The sequence below is a fragment of the Pteropus vampyrus genome, unplaced genomic scaffold (assembly GCF_000151845.1).
Source record: "Pteropus vampyrus isolate Shadow unplaced genomic scaffold, Pvam_2.0 Scaffold50, whole genome shotgun sequence".
Taxonomy (NCBI): Eukaryota; Metazoa; Chordata; class Mammalia; order Chiroptera; family Pteropodidae; genus Pteropus; species Pteropus vampyrus.
Genome location: NW_011888831.1, coordinates 579,163 through 602,891, shown reverse-complemented (window position 1 = coordinate 602,891; position 23,729 = coordinate 579,163). Strand labels below are relative to the sequence as shown.

General features: G+C 41.9%; 3 protein-coding genes and 1 non-coding gene across 4 annotated transcripts in view; 3 read left to right on the top strand and 1 right to left on the bottom strand.

Moving 5' to 3' along the window:
* Positions 1 to 3: 3 nt before the first annotated feature.
* On the top strand, positions 4 to 2,878 carry SLC25A11 (solute carrier family 25 member 11). Its single transcript, XM_011359718.2, has 8 exons — positions 4 to 340; positions 944 to 1,096; positions 1,180 to 1,386; positions 1,550 to 1,640; positions 1,723 to 1,813; positions 1,899 to 1,998; positions 2,079 to 2,130; positions 2,266 to 2,878. The coding sequence occupies exons 1-8, from the start codon at positions 246 to 248 to the stop codon at positions 2,419 to 2,421; spliced, it is 945 nt and encodes a 314-aa protein (XP_011358020.1). The 5' UTR covers positions 4 to 245; the 3' UTR covers positions 2,422 to 2,878.
* A 2,130-nt stretch (positions 2,879 to 5,008) lies between these two features.
* Positions 5,009 to 8,718, bottom strand: GP1BA (glycoprotein Ib platelet alpha subunit). Its single transcript, XM_023530406.1, has one exon. The coding sequence runs from the start codon at positions 7,240 to 7,242 to the stop codon at positions 5,101 to 5,103; it is 2,142 nt and encodes a 713-aa protein (XP_023386174.1). The 5' UTR covers positions 7,243 to 8,718; the 3' UTR covers positions 5,009 to 5,100.
* The window catches only part of CHRNE (cholinergic receptor nicotinic epsilon subunit), a 29,832-nt gene continuing 11,325 nt past the window's right edge, over positions 5,223 to 23,729 (top strand). The window contains exon 1 of the mRNA XM_023530411.1: positions 5,223 to 5,329. Within this exon, the coding sequence (XP_023386179.1) occupies positions 5,323 to 5,329 (7 nt within the window). The 5' untranslated portion in view covers positions 5,223 to 5,322. The remainder of the gene's footprint in view (positions 5,330 to 23,729) is intronic.
* Positions 8,719 to 8,837, top strand: LOC111739486. The gene has a single exon (XR_002780275.1). It is a non-coding gene; the product is annotated as a 5S ribosomal RNA (ribosomal RNA).

The window sequence follows — 23,729 nt, the reverse complement described above, 5'->3', positions numbered from 1 at the left end:
CCTTTGCTCTGACTTCCTAAATTATCACACCCCTTCCCGCACCCATCTTTGAAGCTCTTCCTTCAGCTCCGCCTTACTTCCGGCCGCCTTTGCTCTGTGCGCCTGCGCCAGCTTTCAGCTGGTGCTGGGCCTGAGCCGGAGGAGCGTGCGCGCGCGCCCTCGTCCCGTTGCGCGCGCGGTGTCACCTTGGGCGCGAGCGGGGCCGTGCGCGCACGGGACCGAGTGCCGAGGGTCATTGAGTAGTGATGGCGGCGACGGCGAGCCCCGGGACCGGCGGGATGGACGGGAAGCCCCGTACATCCCCCAAGTCTATCAAGTTCTTGTTCGGGGGCCTGGCCGGGTAAGCTCAGGCCCCAGGGATGGGAAAAGAGGAGGAAGGGACGGGTGCAAAGAACCGGGCCCAGTTCATCTTGTGATCTATTGCAGTGAACCGAACCCGCACAGGTTCAGCGCCGTTCCCAGTGTTTTGCGAGATCCTTCACGGGATGCTAAGATCTTTTCATCTATTGCACAGCCCCTGTTGGGCTGCATGCAGGGTCATTGCATGGCTCATGCCGGGCCTCTTAAGTTTCCCAACCCATTGCTTGGCTTTGCCGGGCCTTATCGGGTTCCAGGTCATTACATGGCTCCTGACGGATTACGTGAAATCCCAGGTCATGAATGCCAACCTCCCCTCCTTGAGTCGGACGGTATGCAGTTCCAGATCACTGCTTGACCTCCTTGGAGCTGCATGGAGCACTTTCATTGTGTGGCCCCTACTGGACTTTTCAGATCCATTGCTTTTAGTACACGCAAAGACTTAATACACGTCTACCAGTCTATTTAACACTTAGTCAGTTGCATGGTAGTCCCTGCTCTTTGTGACCCCTTGTTGCCAGGCTCCAGTGGATTTTGGTAGATGTGAGACACCTGGCTCTTGACTCCAACCCCTGTCTTCCCCCAGGATGGGAGCTACAGTTTTTGTGCAGCCCCTAGACCTGGTGAAGAACCGAATGCAGCTGAGTGGAGAAGGAGCCAAGACACGAGAGTACAAAACCAGCTTCCATGCCCTGACCAGCATCCTGAAGGCAGAAGGGCTGAGGGGCATTTACACTGGGTATTGGGGCCATAGTATGGGGGTAGGGTGCAGGTTGGCAGCTCCAGATCTGGGCCGGATACACTGACCCCTTCACTCCCCAGGCTATCAGCTGGCCTGCTGCGCCAGGCCACCTACACCACCACTCGCCTTGGTATCTATACTGTGCTGTTTGAGCGCCTGACTGGAGCTGATGGTACACCTCCTGGCTTTCTGCTGAAGGCGCTGATTGGCATGACTGCAGGTGCAACCGGTGCCTTTGTGGGAACACCAGCTGAAGTGGCTCTTATCCGCATGACCGCTGATGGTCGGTGAGTTCCAGGTCTGAGCCTACCTCCAGATCCATTCCCTGGAACCTCAGATTAAGGACTACTTATCCTAGAGCTAGAGCAGAGCATTCTGTCCTCCCTTTCTTTGCTCCTGCGGGGAAGGATAGTTTGTCCTGAGCTTGGCCTCTCCCTACCTTACCACCAGACTTCCAGCTGACCAGCGCCGTGGCTACAAAAACGTGTTTAATGCCCTGATTCGAATCGCCCGGGAGGAGGGGGTCCCCACACTATGGAGGGTGAGTGAAATGACTGGCTACTTAGGGGATGAGGGGTCAGGTCTGGAGCATTTCTGACTCCCCCACTTCCTTCTCTACCCAGGGCTGCATCCCTACCATGGCTCGGGCTGTTGTTGTCAATGCTGCCCAACTTGCCTCCTACTCCCAATCCAAGCAGTTCTTACTGGACTCAGGTGAGACCCAGAGCTGGGCCCTCAGCTCCCAGCTTGGCCTGGGACAGCTCAGAGCTGACTGCCACCCCCTGCTCTGCCTCCCCAGGCTACTTCTCTGACAACATCCTGTGCCACTTCTGTGCCAGCATGATCAGTGGCCTGGTCACCACTGCTGCCTCCATGCCTGTGGACATTGTCAAGACTCGGTGAGTCTGCAGGCCTGGACCTGGAGAGGGATGAGAGGGCTTCATTTATGTCTTTCATACTGTGACCTTCTCTCCTTCAGGATTCAGAACATGCGAATGATTGATGGGAAGCCGGAATACAAAAATGGGCTGGTGAGGAAGCAGGGCTGGGGGCCTGGGCTGGAGGATTGGATTCCCTGGGAGGGCTGTGAAGGTACCTGGGTATGAGAGCGAGGGCCCGAGAGGCCAGGTCCTAGCTCCAGCGCCTTTGCCTGCCTGCCTGTCTAGGACGTGCTGGTGAAGGTCGTCCGCTATGAGGGCTTCTTCAGCCTGTGGAAGGGCTTTACGCCATACTATGCTCGCCTGGGTCCCCACACCGTCCTCACCTTCATCTTCTTGGAGCAGATGAACAAGGCCTACAAGCATCTTTTTCTCAGTGGCTGAAGCAGACGAGGGCCCTGGAGCCGGTGTGCTGGGGCTCCCACTCGCCTGCTGCTCCTACAGTCATCGTATCCCTGGGGGGGCCTGGACTGCTGCCCTTGGCCTCTCTATTTATTTTCCCTCCACAGTGTGGTTTCCCCCTCTGCGGTAAAGGATTTTGGTCTGTCCTACTCCTGCTCCAGCTTGCCCTGCTTGTCTTGATCCTCATGACCTCTCCATTCCTGGCTGTGCCTTGGGGGGAGCTGAGAAACTCCTTGAGGATTTCCAGCCTCCTCTTGGGTGTTAGTTTCAGGGCACATAGGACAGCAGAAGATCCCCCTTCTCAGTAGGGAAACTAAGGCAGAGCTGAGGGGACTGGATAGAGCAGAAACGGTCAAGTTGGTGAAAGGGTATGCAGTGGGAGGATGTGGCCCTCCCTCCTTCCACCTCAATAAATTGGATTGATGACACCACCCCCAAATCTGGAGAGTTCTGGGGGCTGGTGCGGGGGGAGACTGAACAAAGAAGTGGGTGCTCTTAGAGAACAGGAATTGGAGTTTTTAAGAAAAATTTATTAAAGAAAAAGCACCTACTGGTTTTATGCAAATACTATGTAAATCAGCCTTGTTGCAGCAGCTGACAGGGTGAAGAAAACCAAAATCCGGGCCCTGTGTCTTGCTTCCCAGCCACTTGCCTGAGAACAGACAGACGTACAAGTTAGCACAAGTCATCTCACTGTAATCTCCAGGAAAAGTCTCCGGGGTCTGGTGACTGTTTCTGTGGCAGAGAAGGAGGGATAAAGAGTATGAAAGGGAAGGCCAACCTGTGGATGGTGGAGGGGCAGAGCTTGAGGGAGTGAGCACAGGATCCTGGCTCCCAACGCCTGGAGGCTTGAGGAAACTGGAGGGTATTGGCCAGAAACATGATCTGGACCCTAGGCTGGGGAGAGTAGCTGCCTTATCCAAATCTTTAGAAAAGAGACCTTCCCAGGCCCTACCCTCAGGGAGCCTAAGAACTTCTTGGGGCATAAAAGGGCATGGGAAGGTCAATTAGAAGGAGGGTTGAGCAGTGTGAGGCCCGAAGCCTTCTGAGCCAGGCCAGGGGACAGGCAGGCGGCAGGTGGGAGCTGTCCCCTTGGCAGAGCATCGTCAATAGAAGAGGTGGAGCTCAGCAACCTGGCATCCCTGCTGGGCCCTCCCACCTCTGCCTCTCTCCTTAACCACTCCGTGTACATGCTGGTCTGGGCCACAGTGGCCACTTTGAAACAAGGCCTGAACCTTGTACTTAAGGAGTTACAAGTGCAGGAGGAAAGATGACACAGGAGCAGTTGGAGAGCTGGGAGTATAGCAATAAACAGTTTCTGGGTAACTTGAAGTGCCTGGCCCAGCGTGAGGGAGGAGAAACCTGTGTACAGTAGCAGACTGGCTGGAGAAGTGGGATGGGGCAGCCCTCCTGGCTGAAGGAGAAAGGCTTGGGAGCAGGTGATCTATGTGCAGTTTGCAATAGCTGGAGCACAGGTTGTAAAATGTTAGAGAAAAAGCTGGACTGTTCGATGGGTCAGTGCACAGGAATAGATTGCCAAGCTCAAGAGTTTGTCTATCTGGGGAAGGGTTCAAAACAGGAGAGATGCAGTCAGGTTTTCAAGTTAGGAAGATTCCTCTATTACCATCTGGAGGAGGGGGAATCTATGGAAGACTCAGTCTTCACTCATTAAGGGCCTCAGGCCTCAGTGTGAGAAACAGGGCAGGAGAGAAGGCCCCGTCAAATGTGGTAAGGGGAATGGCAGAATCTGTGGCACCAGAAGAGAAAAGTAGGTTCCGTTTACCTGCATCTTAGCTTGAGAACCAGAAACGGAGACTATTCAGTAAGACCCACCAACACAGTGCATACCCTACCCCTGTCCCACTCACCTAGGGAGAGCAGGAGAGCCACATTTCTGAGGCTGCAGGTTTGGGCGATCACCCACCTTTGTTCCTAGTATTGTGGGTCACAGGCACTTATGCCTCAGCAGTGTCACCAAACAGATCTTGAGCTGAAACTGGTGCTTGGGGTGTCCTGCAGGGTAGTAACCCCTGGAGGAGAGAAGTAGGTACCCAAGGCAGGGGAAGTACAGGCTAAGACTAGAGCTTTTTTGGATGAATAGAGCACCTAGGGTCAGGGCAGTTGGGGCCTTGAAAATGCTAGTGACAGGTGCCCCAGTCACTCTCCAAAAGAATCTAATTTTTCTTTTTGAAGTTTTTTTATTATACAAACAATATGTAATAGTAGGAAACTAAAAAATGCTAAGCAGAGTAAAGGAAAACCATATTTACATCACCCAGAGACAATCAGGGCTCACATCTTGATAAATCTCTACAAATTTTCAGTACACAGATAAATGTGTGGACCAAGCTCTAATCTGTTTATTTGCTTTTTCCTAAAACTTCCCAGAAGTGATAGTAACCTAATGGTCTGAGAACACCGCCCTGCCCCCCAACCCCATGTAGATTGGGAGCTTTATTCTGTGACCCACACAACTCCATTCCACTACCCATCGCGGTTTTCTAGGTCTGAGGTTGTATTCTAGTGTTGTGAAGAGAAGGCTTCTAATAAAGGAAAAGTAATTAAGACCTCCCCTTGACCCTGTGCTTACCCACCCACCCCCAGCTAGATCCCAATAGGAAAACCCATCAGAGCCTCTCAAGGTCCCCAAACTACCTACGCTTAAAGACTGTGGCCAGAGTACCTAATGCCCACTGTACCCAGCAGGTCTTGACCACGACCCAGACTCAGGGCTGAGGGCCACTGTCTTGCCACTAGAGGCCCCACACGGCCATTGGAACGGACCCACAAGAAGAGGCTGGAGCGAAAAGTTGGGAGTGACCCTCGAAGGAAAAGCAGCCAGGCCCGGGGCACCGTCACTTGCCTTCCTCTCTGCAGCTCCAGATGTGTGGTATGCGTGACTGTGGCCAAGGCAACAGACTGGCTGAAGTCTAGGGCCTGTGGTTTCATGTGCCAGACCCAGATCAGGAGCAAGATGAGAACCACACAGGCAAACAGGAGCCAGAGGAGACCCAAGATGTAGAAACCCAGGGAGAAGAGGCAGCAAAAGTTAGGGTTAAGAAAAGGGTCGTTTCTGGAGCTATACACATTCCCTTGAGCCACCCCACGAACCTTCAGGATGTCGACAAACTCAGAGATGATTGTTGTGGTTTCTAAGATAGTAGGGAGTAAGGTGGGTTCTGTGGTAGTTAAGAAAATGGTTGGTTCTGAGGTGGTCTGGGTTGTGGGCTTTGAAGTGGTCTGAGTTGTGGTGGGTTCTGGAGTGGTTGGGGTTGTGGGTTCTGAGGTAGTTGTGATGGATTCTGAGGTTGTGGGAGTTGTGATGGATTCTGAGGTTGTGGGTTTTAAGGTCATTAGGGTTGTAGGTTCTGAGGTTGTGGGTTCTGAGGTGGTCAGAGTTGTGGATTCTGGAGTTGTGGGTTCTGAGGGCGGGGTCGTGGGTTCTGAGGTGGTCGGGGTTGTGGTGGGTTCTGAGGTTGTGGGTTCTGAAGTGGTCAGAGTTGTGGATTCTGGAGTTGTAGGTTCTGAGGGCGGGGTTGTGGGTTCTGAGGTGGGTGGGGTTGTGATGGGTTCTGAGGTGGTCGGGGTTGTGGGTTTTGGGGTTTTAGGTTCTGAGATGGTCCAGTTTGTGGGTTCTGGAGTGGTCAGGGTTGAGGGTTCTGGGGTGATCCGGGTTGTGGTGGATTCAGTAGTGGGTTTTTGAGTCGTGTAGAATGTAGATTCTGTGGAGGTTGGCGATGTGGTCTGTTTCTTAGTGGACTCTTGGGTTGGAGGCAAGTAGGGCATTTGGTTGTCTACAGAAACAGTAAATTCTTCATAGTGTAAGGCCCAGTGGGTTGTATGGGCTTTGGTGTTGGTAGAGAACCTGACCACAGCCCTTGTAGCAGGCACCGTATCACCCTTATGGTTCTCTTCTTCATAATTATCATAGTCGCCTGGGTCATCCCCATGACTGAGGGGGGAGCAGCCCTCCCCTGAGTAGGCAAAGACGGATGTGTCGGGTATATTGACGCATTGAACACTCTCCACTTTGGGGGTCATGGCCTTGACGTCCACACCCTTCTTCCATATGTAGACATTGTTGGCATTGTCCTGCAGCCAGTGACTGAAATAGAGGAGGTTGCAGTCACAGAACCAGGGGTTGTTGTGGAGAAAAACAAAAGGCAGGAGGAGGTCCCCAAAGAAGCCCTTTGGTATTGTTTTCAGCCAGTTCCCTTGGAGGTAGAGGGTATCTAGCTCCTCCAACCCATCCAGGAACCCAAGGGGAAGGTCCTCCAACTTATTGTCAGCCAAATTAAGCTTCCTCAGTCGGGTTGTTGGTGCCAGGAGCTGGCGAGGCAGAGTCTTCAGCTTATTGCCACACAGGTAGAGCTCATGGAGTTGGCTCAGGCCATCCAGGGCATTAGGAGACAATGAGTCCAGCTTGTTGAAGGAGACATCCAGGGTAACGAGTGCTGGCAATGCCTGTCCTAGCAAGGGCAGGCTTTTCAAATTATTATGAGGCATTTCCAGGGTCTCCAGCAATGGCAGCTTCCCATCAGCCTGCAGGTTGGTCAGCTTGCTGTCACCCAGGTGCAGCTGAATGAGGTGAGTCAGACGCACCAGGGGCGCTGTGGAAAAAGTGCCCAAGGAGTTCTTACTCAGGCGGAGGATGTTTGTGTCTGCTGGTAAGTCTGGAGGCAGCGCCTTCAGTCCCAGATTATCACAGTTCACTTCCACCTGGCTGGCCACTTTGGTGACCTCACAGGTGGACTGGAGGTGTGAAGGGCCTGGCAGGAGGAGCAGCCAGAGGAGGAGAGGCATGGGGACCTGTGGGCAAGGGGAGCTTGAGTGGATTCCCAACTGGCCCCCAGCACATTCCCCCTGGCTCTAGCCCTCACCGAAGCCTCCAGGATCTTTTCCAGAAACTCGGCTCCCCCACCTCCCATCCTCTCCACTCCCCTCTCCTACCCTTGCCCCCCAAAGCCTAAACTGCTAGCTCAAGGTCCTTAGCTCTTATCCCTCCTTCAGAACCCTTCTTCCCCTAACCCCAACCCCAGCTTACGGGTAGGCAGAAAAACCTCCGAGGGCAAAGAACTTCTTCCAGGGTGTGACTCGGTCCTTCTTTCTTCCAACTCCACGGAGGGCCTGGTCAGAGGCAGGAAGGGGATGGGGATGGGGAGGAAATGGCACCCTGATAGGGATTCCTGTGACCCAGTGAACAGTCTCCCTCCCGGACACTGGCCCTTATCATCCCTTTCCACAACTTTCCCCCAAGGCCTCCTTTGGGCTCTACTTTCTCCCACTTTCTTTCTATACTAGGGAAATTGGGAGTGGACTCCTACAACCACCAGCCTCATCCAGCTTTTAGGAATCTTCCAGCTGTCATTCTCACTTCCCCTTCACAGTGACATTCTTAGAGTTGCCTAATTTTAACCCTCACCTCCCTCTGCCTTCTCACCTGACTTTAGGCTGGTTTCTTACCCACAACCCTCCATTGGTTCAATTCTTGCCAAGGTCACCAGTGCCTCCCACCCCTCTACGTCCACTGGACACTTTTCTATTATGATCTTGTTTTCTGCAGCCTGCTCACATGTGGCCACACCCACCTTGGGACTCATGACACTAATTTTCCTGGTTTTCCTCTTAAATCTCTGGCTGGCCCTTCTCAATTTTCTTTGTGGATTCCTCTTCCTCTACCCTTCATGAAAATTAACCTGCCCCCAGATTTTGGTTCTTTGGCCTTCTTCTTTTCTTATGCTACATAAACACCTGAGATTATCTTCATCTATTTTCTTGTTTTCAATCATCATCCATACTCTATTGACCCAAATCTTTAGCTCTGACCCTTCCTGAGACCCAAACACATGTGCTTCACTGACTTTTGGATGTCCCAAAAACACTAAAATATGTTCATAACTGAGCTCATTGTCTCTCTTCCAAGTAGCTTACTTACTCTCCTGTGTTGCCCAACAACCTGGTGAATGATACCATCATCTAGTCATTAATCTAGCCATTCAGTCAATACAAACAAAATCCCTGACAGATATCCTTAACTCCTCCCTTCCCTAATCCCCACATCAAACCTGTCACCAATTCCCACTGATTTTACCTCCTAATCTCTCTCATATGCACTCCTTTCCATTCCCACTACCACCATTCCTAGTCCAGGCTGCCACCTTCTCTCTACTGCTTCACTCTACTACTTCTCGTCTTGTTTCCCAGCTTTCTGACTTCCTTTCTTCCCATTGGAGTGGTCTTTCAGAACTTCAGATTTGCTTAAATTCTTCTACTGCTTGAGTCTATGGCCATGCCACCCTGAATGTGCCTGATCTCGTCTGATCTCAGAAGCTAAGCAGGGTGGGGCCTGGTTAGTACTTGGATGGGAGACCACCTAGGAAGATCAGGTGCTGTAAGCATTTAAAAAAGTAATAATAATAATAAATAAGTAAATTTTTCTACTGCTTGAAATGCATCAGTGCCTCTTTATAGCCCTCAGGAGGAAGTCTAAGATCCTAATATGGCCTTTAGAGTCCTGTGTGATCTGACCTTTGCCTACCTGTCCAGCCCCATCTCTTAACACTCCACCCTTCACTCTAGATCATTCTTTCTTGTGCCTGGACTCTCTTCTTATCCCTTATCCCCTTCTGCATAACTCTTACTTATTTAGAAATTTCCAGTACAGAATTTCCTTCTCTAGAAAGCCTTTTAGGATTTCCTAACACCAGGTTAGGTGCTTGTTTCAGAGATTCAGCCACCACATCTGTTGGTCCACTGTCCCTTCTAGTGATGAAAATCTGCCTCCTACTGACCCCCAGAAAGGGCACCATGCAACCACATAAGCTGCCTGGCTCTATCTGCTCACTACTGGTGACTGGACAAGGGTGGACACTTGAGTCAGATGCAATTAATCCGTAGACTTGCCATTTATATAATTTTCCAGCTGCAAAAGTAATTGAAAGGGTGGAAAAAGTGAGGCAGCAAGTAGCAGGAAATAAGGTGGAAAGTTGTATGGAGAGAGGCCATGATATGGAATAAGGCCACTGAAGCTGTTAATATTTTGCTGCATTGGTATCAGGGTTTTTAGTTGTAAGAAACAGAAAGTGTTCTGGCTAATATAGGCTGAAAAGGAATTTATTAAAAACACATTGGTTACTTCACAGACTTGTAAGTGATGGCTAGACAACCAGACTTAGAACTACATAGCTAGGACTAGTGCCCAAAACCAAGCTGCAGAACCTGTCTGGTGAGCTAAACTCTGCTGTAAGAGCAGGTCACTGAAGCTTGCACCACTCCAGCTGCTGAGCCAGGAACTCAGTATTATTGCAAACTCCCTACTGCAGAGTGAGAATGCTGCACCACCCCCACTCCTTTGTGATACTAGCTCCTGATTCAAAGTCTAGGTGTGCGTCTGATTGGTCCTGTGCCTATGACCCAGCTGCAAAGGAATCCAGGTAAGCAAATGTCTGCTATTTTCAGCTTCTGTAATAGGAGCCAAATTGTTCTTCTCCAAAGATTCATAAGTTGAAGGATTCTGTAGACATAGGAAAGATTCATATGCTTGGGTACCTACTGAAATGATCCTATGTTTTTTTCCTTCACATGTCAATGTCCTGAATTTTTTCTAATTTTGCATCATTGAATGTTTGGGATGAACCCTACTTGGCCTTTATGAATTAGTCTTTTAATATAATTCTAGGTTGGTTTGCTCACATTTTACTTAGTTAGAAATAATATTTTCTAAGTTAGAAAATAGAAGTGGCCTGGGTGATGTCAGCATCATGGCTGAGTAAGTGACTTCATTGTTTCTCCACTTAAACTTACAAGTCAGACAACTATAATTCAATAAAGGATCCCTTGCTCAATACACAAACACACCTGAAAGGTCCATGTATCAGAATATCTAAAGGTTGGTGTATTGGAATGAGTAGGGGAAGTGGAGTGAGTAGGGGAAGTGGAACGAGTAGGGATGGGAGCTGCTGATACAGTTCAGCACCCACAGTGACAGTGACAGCAGAGGAAAAGTCAGGCTACAGCCCTCACACTGTGGCCTGCCATGTAAGAGGGGCAGAAACAATTTCTCTCCAGAAAAATTTCCTTTGCCCTCTCCCCATGGTGGCAGAGCCAGGTAGAGGTGGCTAGAAAGTTTAAAATAACACAGTGGTGCTGATAAGCATACTGGAAGGGGATACAGAGCCGTGAGGTTGCAAACTTACATCTCATGCCCACACTCCTCAGCAGAGCCTGATAAAGGAAACTGAGATGTCCCAAGCAGCATAGCAAAAAGAAAGTACCCTAACTATCAACCTGCTGAATTGTTGAGAACAAAACAGTATCTAAACAAGAAAAGAGTTCATTACCTAAAATATGCAGTCAGAAAAATAATCCATCAAATACCATAAACAACCAAAGTAACTTGGGAGCACAAAAAGGAAATGAAAAGTTTCCAGAAACCAAACTCAAAGTCATGGAAGATGGTGATTTAAATGACAGAGAATTCAAGATTGCAATTATGAAGAAACTCAATGAAATACAGGAAAATAAAGAAAAGCAGTTCAATAAGCTCAAGAATAAAATCAAATAAAAGGAGTACCTTACCAAAAAGATTGAAACTATAAAAAAGAACCAAAAAGAAACTCTGAAGCTGAAGAACTCAATAAAGGAGATGACCCCACTAGAAAGTAATGAAAATAGACCAGACCAGATGGAAGAAAGAATTAGCAAGCTTTAAGTTAGAAACTTAGAAGTCTACGGCCATGCTACCCTGAACAAGCCCAATCCTGTCTGATCTTGGAAGCTAAGCAGGGCCAGGCCTGGTTAGTACTTGGATGGGAGACCACCTAGCAAGACCAGGAGTAAAAACAAACAAACAAACAAACAAACAAACAAATAAATAAATAAGGGATTGTAAGCTGACAAGGTCCTTGCAATCTGTGAGGTCAACCAAGGGTTGCCTCACCTAAAAAATAAAAATAAAAAAATAAAAGAGTAAACAAAGGAAAAATAATAGAAAAACCCCAAACCAAAATAGCAGACAGATCACAAGGGAAAAAAACAATGGAGATATAGAGCGACCAGGAAACAAAAGGTAAAATGGCTGTATTAAGTCCCCATATGTCAATAATCACCCTAAATGCAAATGTACTGAACTCACCAATCGGAATGCACAGAGTAGTGGGGTGGATTAAAAAACAAAACCAAACTATATATTGCCTGCAGGAGATTAATCTCGGCTCCAAAGACAAACATAGGCTCTAGGTGAAGGAACGGAAGATGATACCTCAAGCAAATGACATCCAGAGAAAAGCAGGCATAGTAGTAATTATATCAGACAAAATTGATTTCAAGATAAAAAAGGTAACAAGAGACAAAGATGGACATTTCATAATAATAAAGAGGACAACTCATCAAGCTGACATAGCAGTTATCAATATATATGCACTCAAACTGAGAGCACTAAAATATATAAAGTAATTACTAACAGAAGTAAAGAGAGAAAAAGACAAAAATATAAATATAGTAGGAGACCTGAATACCCCATTGACAGCAATGATAGATTATCCAGACAGAAAGTCAATTAAATATTGGCCTTAAATGACACATTAGATAAAATGGACTTAATTGATATTGATAGAGCTTTCAATCTCAAAACTATAGAATACACATTCTTCTCAAGTGCACATGGAACATTCTCAATGATAAACCATATGTTGGGGCACAAAACTAGTCTTTATAAATTTAAGAAGATTGAAATCATACCAAACATTTTCTGACCACATTGTTATGAAACTGGAAATTAAGAAGAAAGTCGAACGCCTCGAATATGTGAAGATTAAACAACATGCTAATGAAAAACTATTGGGTCAAAGAAGAAATAAAAGACCTAAAAATACATAAAGACAAATGAATATGAAAATATGATATACCAACATTTTTGGGGTGTAGCAAAAACAGTAGTAAGAGGTAAGTTTATAGCATTAAGGCCTACCTCAAGAATCAAGAAAAATCTCAAACTATCTAACATCGCACCTACAAGAACTAGAAAAGAAGAACAAAAAAAACCCCTCAAAGTTAGCAGAAGTAAGAAAATAATAAAAATCAAAGTAGAAATAAATGAAAGAACAAAAAGACAATAGAAAAAAATGAAACAAAGAGCTGGTTCTTTGAAAAGAAAAACAAAATTGACAAATCTCTGGCTAGACTCACTAAAGAAAAAGAGCAAAGACACATAAATAAGAAATGAAAGAGGAGAAGTTACAGCAGATACCACAGAAATACATAGGATTGTACAAGAATATTATAAGGCCATACACCACCAGATTTGATAACCTAGAAGAAATGGACAAATTCTTAGATATATACAATCTACCTAGACTAAACCATGAAGAATTAGAAAACCTAAATAGACCAATCACTAGTAAGGAAATTGAAACAATAATTAAAAATCTCTCAAAAAACAAAAGTCCAGAAATAGAGATTTCAGTGGTGAATTCTACCAAATAGTCAAAGAAGACAATACCAATCCCTTTCAACCTATTCCAAAAAAACTGAAGAGGAAGGAATACTTCTTAACTCATTTTATGAGGCCAAATTTACCCTGATATCAAAACCAGGTAAAGACAACACAAACACACACACAAATTGTAGGCCAATATCTCTGATGAACATAGATGCAAAAATCCTAAATAAAATACTAGCAAATCCAGTACAACAATATGTTAAAAGGATCATACATCATGATTAAGTGGGGTTCATTTTATGATACAAGGATGGTTCAACATCCACAAGTCAATCCATGTGATATGGCACGTTAACAAAATAGAAGGTAAAAATTATAAGGTAATATCAATAGATGCAGAAAAAGCATTTGACAAGATACAAAATCCATTTATGATAAAAACACTCAATAAAATGAGTATGGAAGTTAAGTAACTTAACATAATAAATGACATATATGGCAAACCCTCAGCTAACATCATATACTCAATGGTGAAAAACTGAAAGCTTTTCCTCTAAGATCAGGAACAAGACAAGAATGCCCACTCTCACCACTGTTATTCAACATAGTAACTGGAAGTCCTAGCCAGAAAAATTAGACAAGAAAAAGAAATAAAAAGCATCCAAATTGTGAATGAAGTAAAACTGTTGCTACTTGCAGATGACACAATTCTATATATAGAAAACTGTAAAGACTCCACCAAAAAACTATAACAAACAATAAACATACAGTAAAGTTGCAGAATACAAGATCAATATACAAAAATCCATTGCATTCCTGTATACCAACAATGAAACATCAGAAAGAGAAATGAAGAAAACAATCCCACTTACGATCGCAACATAATGGATAAAATAGGAATAAACTTAACAAAGAAGGTGAGGAACTTGTATACTGAAAACTACATTGTTGACATTATTGAAAGAAATTGAAAAACACAAAGAAATTGAAAGATATTTCATGTTTATGGATTGGAAGAATTAACATTGTTAAAATGGCCATATTACCTAAAGCAATATACAGATTTAATGCAATCACTATCAAAATCCCAATGGAGTTTTTCAAAGAAATAGAACAACAACAATAAAAAACCCTCAAATTTGTATGGACTACAAAAGATTTCAAACAGCCAAACAATCCTGGGGGCAGGGTGGGAAGAACAAAGCCAGAGGTATTACACTCCCTGACTTCAAACTACACTGCAAAACAATAGTTATTAAAACAGTATGGTATTGGCAGAAAAACAGAAATACAAACTAATGGAATAGAATTGAGAGCCCATAGATATAGAGAATAAATACAAAGATATTAGAGAATAACCTGATGGTTGCCAAAGGGGAGGGGGTGGAGGGATGGGGGAAAAGTATTTTTTTTAATTTTTAAAAAGAATTGAGAGCCCAGAAATAAACTCACACATATATGGGTAACTAATTTTCAACAGAGGAGCCAAAAACATACAATGGAAAAAGGAAAGTCTCTTCAATAAATAGTGCTGGGAATCTGAAGAGCCACAGGCAAAAGAATGAAATTAGACTGCTATCTGACGCCATACACAAAAATTAGCACGAAATGGATTAAAGATTTGAATATAAGACCTGAAACAATAAAACACATAGAAGAAAACATAGAAACTAAACTTGTGGCTATTGGCCTTAAAGGGGGTTTTGCGAACTTGACCCCAAAAGCAAAGGAAATAAAAGCAAAAATAAATGAATGGAACTACATCAAACTAAAAAGTTTCTATATAACAAAAGAAACATCAACAGAACAAAAAGGCAACCAATCAAATAGGAGAAGATATTTGTAAAAGATACCTCTGATAAGGAGCTAATATCCAAAATATGTAAAGAACTCATACAACTCAACAGCAACAAAACAGTCCAATTAAAAAAGTGGGCAGAGGACCTGAATAGATACTTTCAAGGAAGACATATAGATAGGCAACAAATATATGAAATATATGCTCAACATCAGTAGTTATAACGGAAGTGCCAATCAAAACCACAATCAGATATTACCTCACACCTGTTGGAATGGTTATTCTCAATAAGACAAAAAATAAGAAGTGTCGGATAGGGTGTGGAGAATGTAAATTTGTGCAGCCACTATAGAAAACAATATGGAGATTTCTCAAAAAATTAAGACTAGAGCTACCATATGACCCAGAATCTGTCTTCCGAGTATCTACCTGAAAAATTAGAAAACACTTATTTGTAAATATATATATGTACCCCTATGTTAATTGCAGCATTATTTACAATAGGCAAGACATGGAAACAACCTAAGAGTCCTTTGATTGATGATTAGATAAAGAAAATGTGGTTCATATACACAATGAAATACTACTTGGCCATAAAAAAGATAAAACATTGCCATTTGTGACAATATGGATGGATCTTAAGAGTATTTGCTAAGTGAAATAAGTCAGATGCAAAAGGACAAGAACTATATAATTTTACTCATGGGGGATATAAAACAGAAAGCAACAAATGAACAAATGAAATAAACAAAAAACAAAATCATAGATACAGATGACAGAATGGTGGTTACTAGGGTGGGGAGAAAATGCAGTGAGTAAAGGGGGTCAAATATATAAAGGTAGTGGGCATACAATAGAATATAGATGTCATATTATAAAGAGGTACACCTGAAACTTATATAATGTTATTACTAACCAGCCACCACAATAAATTTAATTTAAAAAGTACAGAGCCTTACATAACCCCCCCCCCCCCAAAAAAAAAAAAAAAAATCATAGGTTTCTTTTGTGGGGCTTTGTCTTTTTCTGTTTGTTTCGTTTTGTTATGTCATCTGAGTTATAGTGGCCTTATAAAATAAGTTGGAAATTTTTGTAGTCTCTAGAAAAGTTAAGAGATCTTAGGGATTTTCTGCTTTATGAAGCTTTGGTAGAATTCACCTATAAAACCATCTGGACCTGATGCCTTTGTGAGATAGCTCCTTGAATATATTTCTAATTCCTACTCTAATTATTACTCTGTTGGGGTTTCTATATCTTGAGTCAATTTTAGTCACTGATATTTCTAATAAAATATCTATTTCATATAGCTGTTCAAATTTATTATTGCAAGTTTGAAATTTTATACTTTTATCATTTGTTAAAATCTCCAAAGCTGTAGTTATGAACACTAGTATTGTTTATTTGTATTTTCTATTCCTTCCTCAATCCCTTACACCCTTTCTTTTTTCATCAGACTTGCCAAAGATTAGTCTATTTTATTGGACCAAAGAACCAAATTTATTAGTTTTTCTAGTCAATTGCTGTGTATTTTTTCTATTTCATGATGAATGTCTACTTATATCTTTAATAATTCCTCATACTTTGAGCTTATTTTTATGTTCTCTTTCTACCTTCTTGAATTGAAATTTTAGTTCACTTATGTTCAATCTTGCTTTTCAGGTAAATCCATTTAAATTATACTTTTTATTTGAGTATTACTTTGTTCCATCTTACATATTTATTTTATCATTAATATTGTTGTTGAACCCATTCACTGAGCTTTAATTTCAGCTATTATATTTTTCAGCTCTAAAATTTCCATTTGGTTCTTCTTTAGGTCTATTTCTTTGCTGAAGCTTTCTATGTTTTTTCATTTGTTTCAAGCACATTCATAATTTCTTGTTAAAGTATTTTTATCACGGCTGCTTGAAAATATTTTTCAAAGAATTCTAACATTTCTGTCCTTTGGGTGTTGGCAGCTCTTGTCTTTTTTCATTCGGTTTGAGATCTTCCCAGTTCTTGGTATGATGGATGATTTTCAATGGAAACATTTTGTATTATTTTATGAGTCTCTGGATCTTATTTAAACCTTCTGTTTTACCAGGCTTTCTCTGACACCGCCCTGGCAGGAAAGGGGGAGGTACTGTCTTTTTACCACCAGTTGGAGGTAGAAGTTCAGTTCCCCACTAGGCCTCTGTTGACGTTTGATTGGGGGAGGGGCTTCTCCTTAATGCTGGGTGAGGGAGAGAGTTCTAGTTCCTTATATGGTCTCCACTGCCACCTCAGTGATGGCCTCATTAGTACTATAATGAGTGAAAGTTCTGACTCTTCAGTAGGCCTCCTCTGACACTTACCCCAGCAGGGAGTGTGAAGGATGCACCATGACCACCAATCTAGGATGGAAGTCCAGGCTCCCTCATGGTCTCTACTAACCTTGTAGTGTAGGCGGCCTCATTACCAGCTGGCTGGGGGAAAAGTCCCCACTCTCTACTTGACCTTGGAAACCACCCTGGAGGATATGCTGAGGTGTCTCATTATATCCTGGGGAGGGTAGAATTCTAGGCTCACCACTTGGCCTTTACTGGTGTGGGTGTGGGTGAAGCCAGTTTTTCTGTGGTATTTGGCTGGAACAGAGAGGTTATTTTCTAAGTTTTCTGTCTTGTTAGGGCTACCCCTTTCCTGGTCCTTTGGTGAGAGAGAGAAGGCTTTTCTTGGGTCTCTTTTTCATCTGTGGCTTGGTGTTTCCAGGCTGCTGAATTCACCTTCAAAACTGGGACATATGAGGCAAAAGGAAAACTCAAGGAACTCACCATCATCATGCTGTTCCTTGGGTCCCGAGGTCCCTAGCTTTTTCCACTTCTTTCCATCTTTTATGTTCTTATGTTTGCTTCATCTATCATGTCCAGAGTTTTAGTTGTACTTGGCTGATGGAATAGGGAAAAGTACATCTACTCCATCTTCTCAAAAACAGAAATCTCTCAGGTGGATTTTGCTACTTTTTTATTACAAACTTCTGAATTTATTGCAGTTGTCAATAAACATCCCATGTATGTTGTGATGGTTAATTTTATGTATCAACTTGGCTCAGACTCATCACTTATTAACACTTTGTCTCATTTGCTTTATTGTTTTCCCTTTCTCAAGTATTTTTCCTGAACCACTTGAAATTGGAGACGTAATGTCTCTTTACCACTAATATATCAATGTGTGTTTCCTAAAAACAGGAACTTTTTTTATATATCTGTAGTATATATCTGTAGTTATTAATTTCAGGAAATTTAATATTGATACAATACTATTATCCATTTCACAGTTCATATTCCAATTTTTCCATTTGTCTTCAAAATATCCTTCATAAGCTGTTTTATTTTTCCCAGTCCAGGGTCCAATCCAGGACCATATCTCTAGTTTCCATTAGTTCCTTAACCTGTCTTTATTTTTTATGACTTTGACATTTTAGAAAACTACAATCCAGTAATTATGTAGAATATCCCTCAATTATATAGAATTTCCCTCAATTTGTCTGATGTTTCTCATGATTGAATTTAGGTTACATTTTTCTGACAGGAATATTACATAAGTGATGTATCTTTCTCAGTGCATCATATCAGGAAATACATTATGTCAATTTGACCCATTACCAGTGATGTTAAATTTGGTAAGTTGGCTCAGGTGAAATCCACCATGTTTATCCACTGTCAAGATTCTATTTTTGCTGTTGTAACTAAGGATTTTGCTGGGAGATACTTTGATACTATGTAAATATCCTGTTCTTAATTAAATTTTGGCCCATAAGTTGCAGCATCTATTGATGATTCTTGCCTCAATCAATGATTGAATTTGAAAAACTTTCTTTCTTTCTTTTTTTTTTGGTGATTTAAGTTTATTCCTTTTTCCTTATAACCAAAAGAACTCAACAAAAAACAAAAATTAAAATCAGAAGTAGAGTTTCATGGAACTGATTCTGAGTGTCAGCAAGTGGAATGGAATGTTTCTATTCAGTGTTTGCATGGCAGAGCTACTAATGAAGCTGTCCCCTGGGGTCTCGTGGACTCTAAGCATGAGCACTATGTCACTGGTAGATTTGATGGCTCTAGCTCTGGATCAGTTCCAAGAGGGAAATTGTACTTTGAGATCTCTAGACTTAATTAGTTACTGTACTGTAAATAAGTTCCTACAAGTCTGCCAAAGCTATTATGATACATTGTTTTAAGTCTGTCTACCCCTCTAGATGGCAAGCTTCTGGACAGCAGGCACTCAGAAACATAGTTCATGCTCTAAGGCAACAGTCCCCAACCTTTTTGGCACCAGGGACAGGTTTAATGGAAGACAATTTTTCTACAGACCGGGTTAGAAGGGATGGTTTCGGGATAATTCAAGTGCATTACATTTATTGTGCATTTTATTTCTATTATTACATTGTAATATATAATGAAATAATTATATAATTCACCATACTGCAGAATCAGTGGGAACCCTGAGCTTGTTTTACTGCAACTAGATGGTCCCATCTGGGGGTGATGGGAGACAGTGACACCTGACGTGTGTTGTTTATGTTCAGTCTACTCTATAATTTCATACCACGGTAACTCATTAATCCTAACAATTGTGCCTCAATATCCTCTGCTATTTTGTCAATTCATCTAGCTATGGTGCTGGCCGAAAAAGGAACATGTGCTACCTTTTGAACTGCAGCGTCTCTTAAAAGTTAACAACAAATATCCTTAGCAGCAGGCAGGATCAACTCTTCTCCGATAGTAAAGGGCTTTTTAGCTTTAGCAATGTGGTTAGCAACTAGGAATGATGCTCTCAGTGCGGACACATTTGATGAAGTGGTGGTCTTCAATAGTTGCTTCTGTTCTTCATGTTCATGTTTTTCTTCTTTCGAAAAACTCCAAAGACTTGTCTTTTAATGAAGGGTGTTTGGTTTCCATGTGGAAACTCATTTTGGCTAGGGTTAGCTTGTGGGCTTACCAAAACTGAGACAAGTGCGCAGAGCGTGAACCCTATTGTGAACTGCACATGTGAGGGATATAGGATATATGCTCCTTATGAGAACCTAATACCTGATGACCTGAGGTGGAGCTAAGGCGGTGATGCTAGCACTGGCGAGTGGCTGCAAATACAGATGAAGCTTCAATCCATCGCTCACCTGCTGCTCACCTCCTGCTCACCTCCTGCTGTGCAGCCCAATTCCAAAGGGCCACTGATGTTAGCAGTCCGTGACCCAGGGATTGGGAACCCCTGCTCTAAGAGATAGAAATTGCTGCATGGACCGAGGGAGAAATGACCACATTAAATAAGACACCTCCTTTGGCTTCTCTCTATGTGTCTCAAGTCTTGCTCTCATATGCTTCCCCTAGTGTCTTATTATTGTCTTAACAATGATCTTGCCAAAATACTACCTGCATATTTGCTGAAAAGATGCTCCCCCTGCTCCCTTGTTAAACAACGCCACTCCAGCCATGTTTCTGCAGGGATCATGTTCACTGTTGTGCATTTTGTTCATTGTTGTCGTGCCAGTGGTTGGTATGGTGTTTAATGAATATTTCTTAAATAAATGAAGGAATATGAACAGAGTAGTTGAACAATAGAGGGGTAGGGTCTGTGATGTCTTTTGTTGAGCAGAAATTCTTAATTTTAATGTTCTCAAATTCATCAATATTTCATTTTACGGTTTGTGGTTTGAGTATCTTATTTACGAAAATTCCACCCCAGGGTCAAAAAAATACTCTCTGTTAGACTTATAGTTTTACCTTTTGTTTTAAAGTCTTTAATTCATCTGGAGTTTACATTTGTATATGGTGTGAGGTAGGGATACAGCTTTATTTCCTTTGTCTCTTTGGCAGCTACTTACCCTATTTACTACTCTAACCTGTTCCCACTGACAACATCATGAACTTTATCCTATATCAAGTATGCACCTGGGCTGTTTCTGCACTCTCTATTCAGTTTCCTTCATTTGTCAGTTACTAAACAGTGCCAATTGTGTTTGCGTGTACGTGTGTGTGTGTGTGTTATTGTTGTTGTTTGTTTGTTTGATATGACTTTTGTGGTATGTTTTATATCTGGCAGGGTGATTCCCTCCTCTTTACTCTTCCTTTTCAAAACTGATGTGGCTATTCATGTACCTTTATAATGTCATATACATTTTAGAATAAGTTTATCAAGTTCCCCCAAATTTAACTTATATGTTATTTTAGGGAGAATTTATAGATTTATAATATTGAGTTGGCCCATCCAAACAGTTTATCTCTCACTTTATACTGAATTTTTATGTCCTTTAAGAGTTTCAAGTTTTTCCATAAATTGGAAAAGTTTTTTCCAAGTTTTACATAAATTTAAAGAGCAGTCTTAATTATTTTATGTTCTGAATACTTTGTAGATTTTGTTACTATCGTGAATGATGTTTTGTTTTGTATAATTTCTAGTTGATTATTGCCAGTGTAAAGGAGAGCTATTAGTATTAAATTTTTCTTGTATCCAGCAAAGTCTCTATCTTATTGGTCCTAATGGTTTCCATATTGTTTCTGGTAACATTTTCTACAAAGGTAATAATATCATCACAGGTAACAACAGGCTTACCTTTTCCCTTCCTGTCTCTATACTGCTTATTTAATTTTCTTATCTTAGTACATTGGCCAGGACCCCCAGTATGGCAGTAGTGGCAATCCCATCTTCTTTCCATCTTTACAGGGAAGAAGGCATCATTAACTATGCTAATTATAGGTTTTAAATATATAGTCTTTTTAAAGTTAAAGAAGTTGTTTCTATTCCTAGTTTTCTGAAGTTTTAAAAATAAAAATTAGGCATTGCATTCTCTGTTTTTTTCTACTTCTAATCATACAATCATGTGATGTTTCTCCTTAAATCCACTAATACAATTAATAATAGTGATAGATTTTTCTGATAAATTATTTGAATTGGTAGAAATGGTCTCAGCTGCATGTAACAGAATACCAGCAATAGTATCTTAAAACCTGGGAGCATTAACTTCTTAACACGCAATCTGGAGGTGAGCCATCTCAGGTTACTCTAGCAGCCTGATGGGGTCATCCAGCAGAAAGAGCCTATCTTTCTAAATTGACATCAGCACACTGACTTTTTGTCCTCATACTAGTCACCTCATGGTTGCAAGATCGTTACCATATTTAAAGGCATAAATCTGGTGGTGAAAAGGAGAGAGCAGAAGCGGAGCACAAAACTGCTTTACCTTAAGTGACTCTCCTTTTCCTGGCAGAGGATAAATTTTCCCAGAAGACCCTTCCCCCAGTAGACTTGTGCTAGTGCCACTGTCAGAAATAGATCCTGGCACTTCTGGCTGCAAAGGAGGGTTGCATTCTGAATGTATGGCAAAGGAGAAGTGGATGGCTGTGACTGACTGTGACTCATCCCTTGGGGTTTGGCACATGCTGCTCCTAACAAGATGGGGTTCTATTGGGAAGGAAGAATGTAGGGTGGCACATCATCCTTGCATGTCTGGGAAAAATTTGACTTAATCAGGTTGAACAATTTCTTTTTCAATAAACTTTTGAATTTGGTTGGCCCATATATTATTTAGGATTTTCACATTTGTGTTCATAAGTGAATGAGACCTATATTATTATTATTTTTGTCCTGTCCTTAGCTAAAGTAAACATTTCATAAAATTAGTTGGCTTGCCTTCTTTATCTATTTTCTGGAACTACTTGTATAAAATACAGGTGATCCATTCCTTGAAAATTTCGTAGAACTCATCTGTCAAGCTACCTGGGTGTGAGTTCACTGTGAGGAGAGATCTTTCATTACCATTTCATCACCACTATTCTTTACAATTACTCCTTTCTGCTTCAGTTACTGATATTCCCTCCCTCCTTTTTTTGTATATATAAAGTAGCACTTCTTTTTAATAAACTAATGAACAAAAAATCTAGCCTTGGGATAAAGTAAAGAGAATTTATTGTTTCAGATTCTTGCTCAAGAAAGCCTTTCCTCGTGTTTAGGTGATATAGATAAAGAAGTCATAATCAAATATATGAATCCATTTTTCTCTATTTAAACCACAGGAGAATTAATTTGATAATTTATTATATATAACTTTGATCATATATTCCTTTAAAAATCAGTTTTACATATCCTTAAATAGAAAGGGTCAAATTATGAGAAAAATAAATTTCTCCAGTAAAAACTGGTTACATTTGATCACTATGGAACATGCTATATAATTTAACTGATACAAAAATGGCTTTTAAAGGCATGAGACTGTTATCAGCCATAAGAGGTGTGAATGTATCTGCCCTTATGTTGCTTTGGTTCAGAAGAGTAGAATAGAGTCATTAGTAAAAAACTGAGTAGTTAATATTTTGCCATCATTAATTTAGAACATATTATTGGCAAGAGTAATATCCATGATAAATAGTTCTAACAAAGACTATTAAAGGAAGAGTTTTTTCATGAACTCATCATAGCACCATGGGAGCTTTTATAAGGAAAATATGGGGAGGCAAGAAAAAGGTGAGACCAGCTGTCACAAGCAAAAAAATTCACAAAACATTACCTGTGTTAGAAGTGTGTCCTTCCTAGTTGTATCAGAAGGAGTAAAAAGGTGACAATGCTAATGAAAAAGAAAGATGAGAATTGTATTTATTTTGTATTTTATACAACTGTCATACTTTATAAAAATGGATATATTCCATCAAAGTGTAACCCATGGCATCTAAAGCAAACACTTTGTAATTATTTAAAATGGCCTTTAAAAATTAAAATACCAAGGTCTATGCTCTATAAGTAGTCCTTGTTGTGCATTTAAACAATGTCTTATTTTAATTTTTAACTAATAACTTTTTAAAAATTGAGTAATAATTTATATAGAGAGAAATACACAGATCTTAATTGTACAGTTCCATGAGTTTTGACAAATGTGTCCAACCATGTAATCACCACCCCTATCAAGACAGAGAACATTTTCATCAATTTCCTTCTGCCCGTTTCTGGTCAGTCCTCCCAATCAAGCAACCATTGATCTGGTCTGTATGCAAATCTTTTGGGGACATATGTTTTCCTTTCTCTGATAAATACCTAAGAATGGAATTCCTG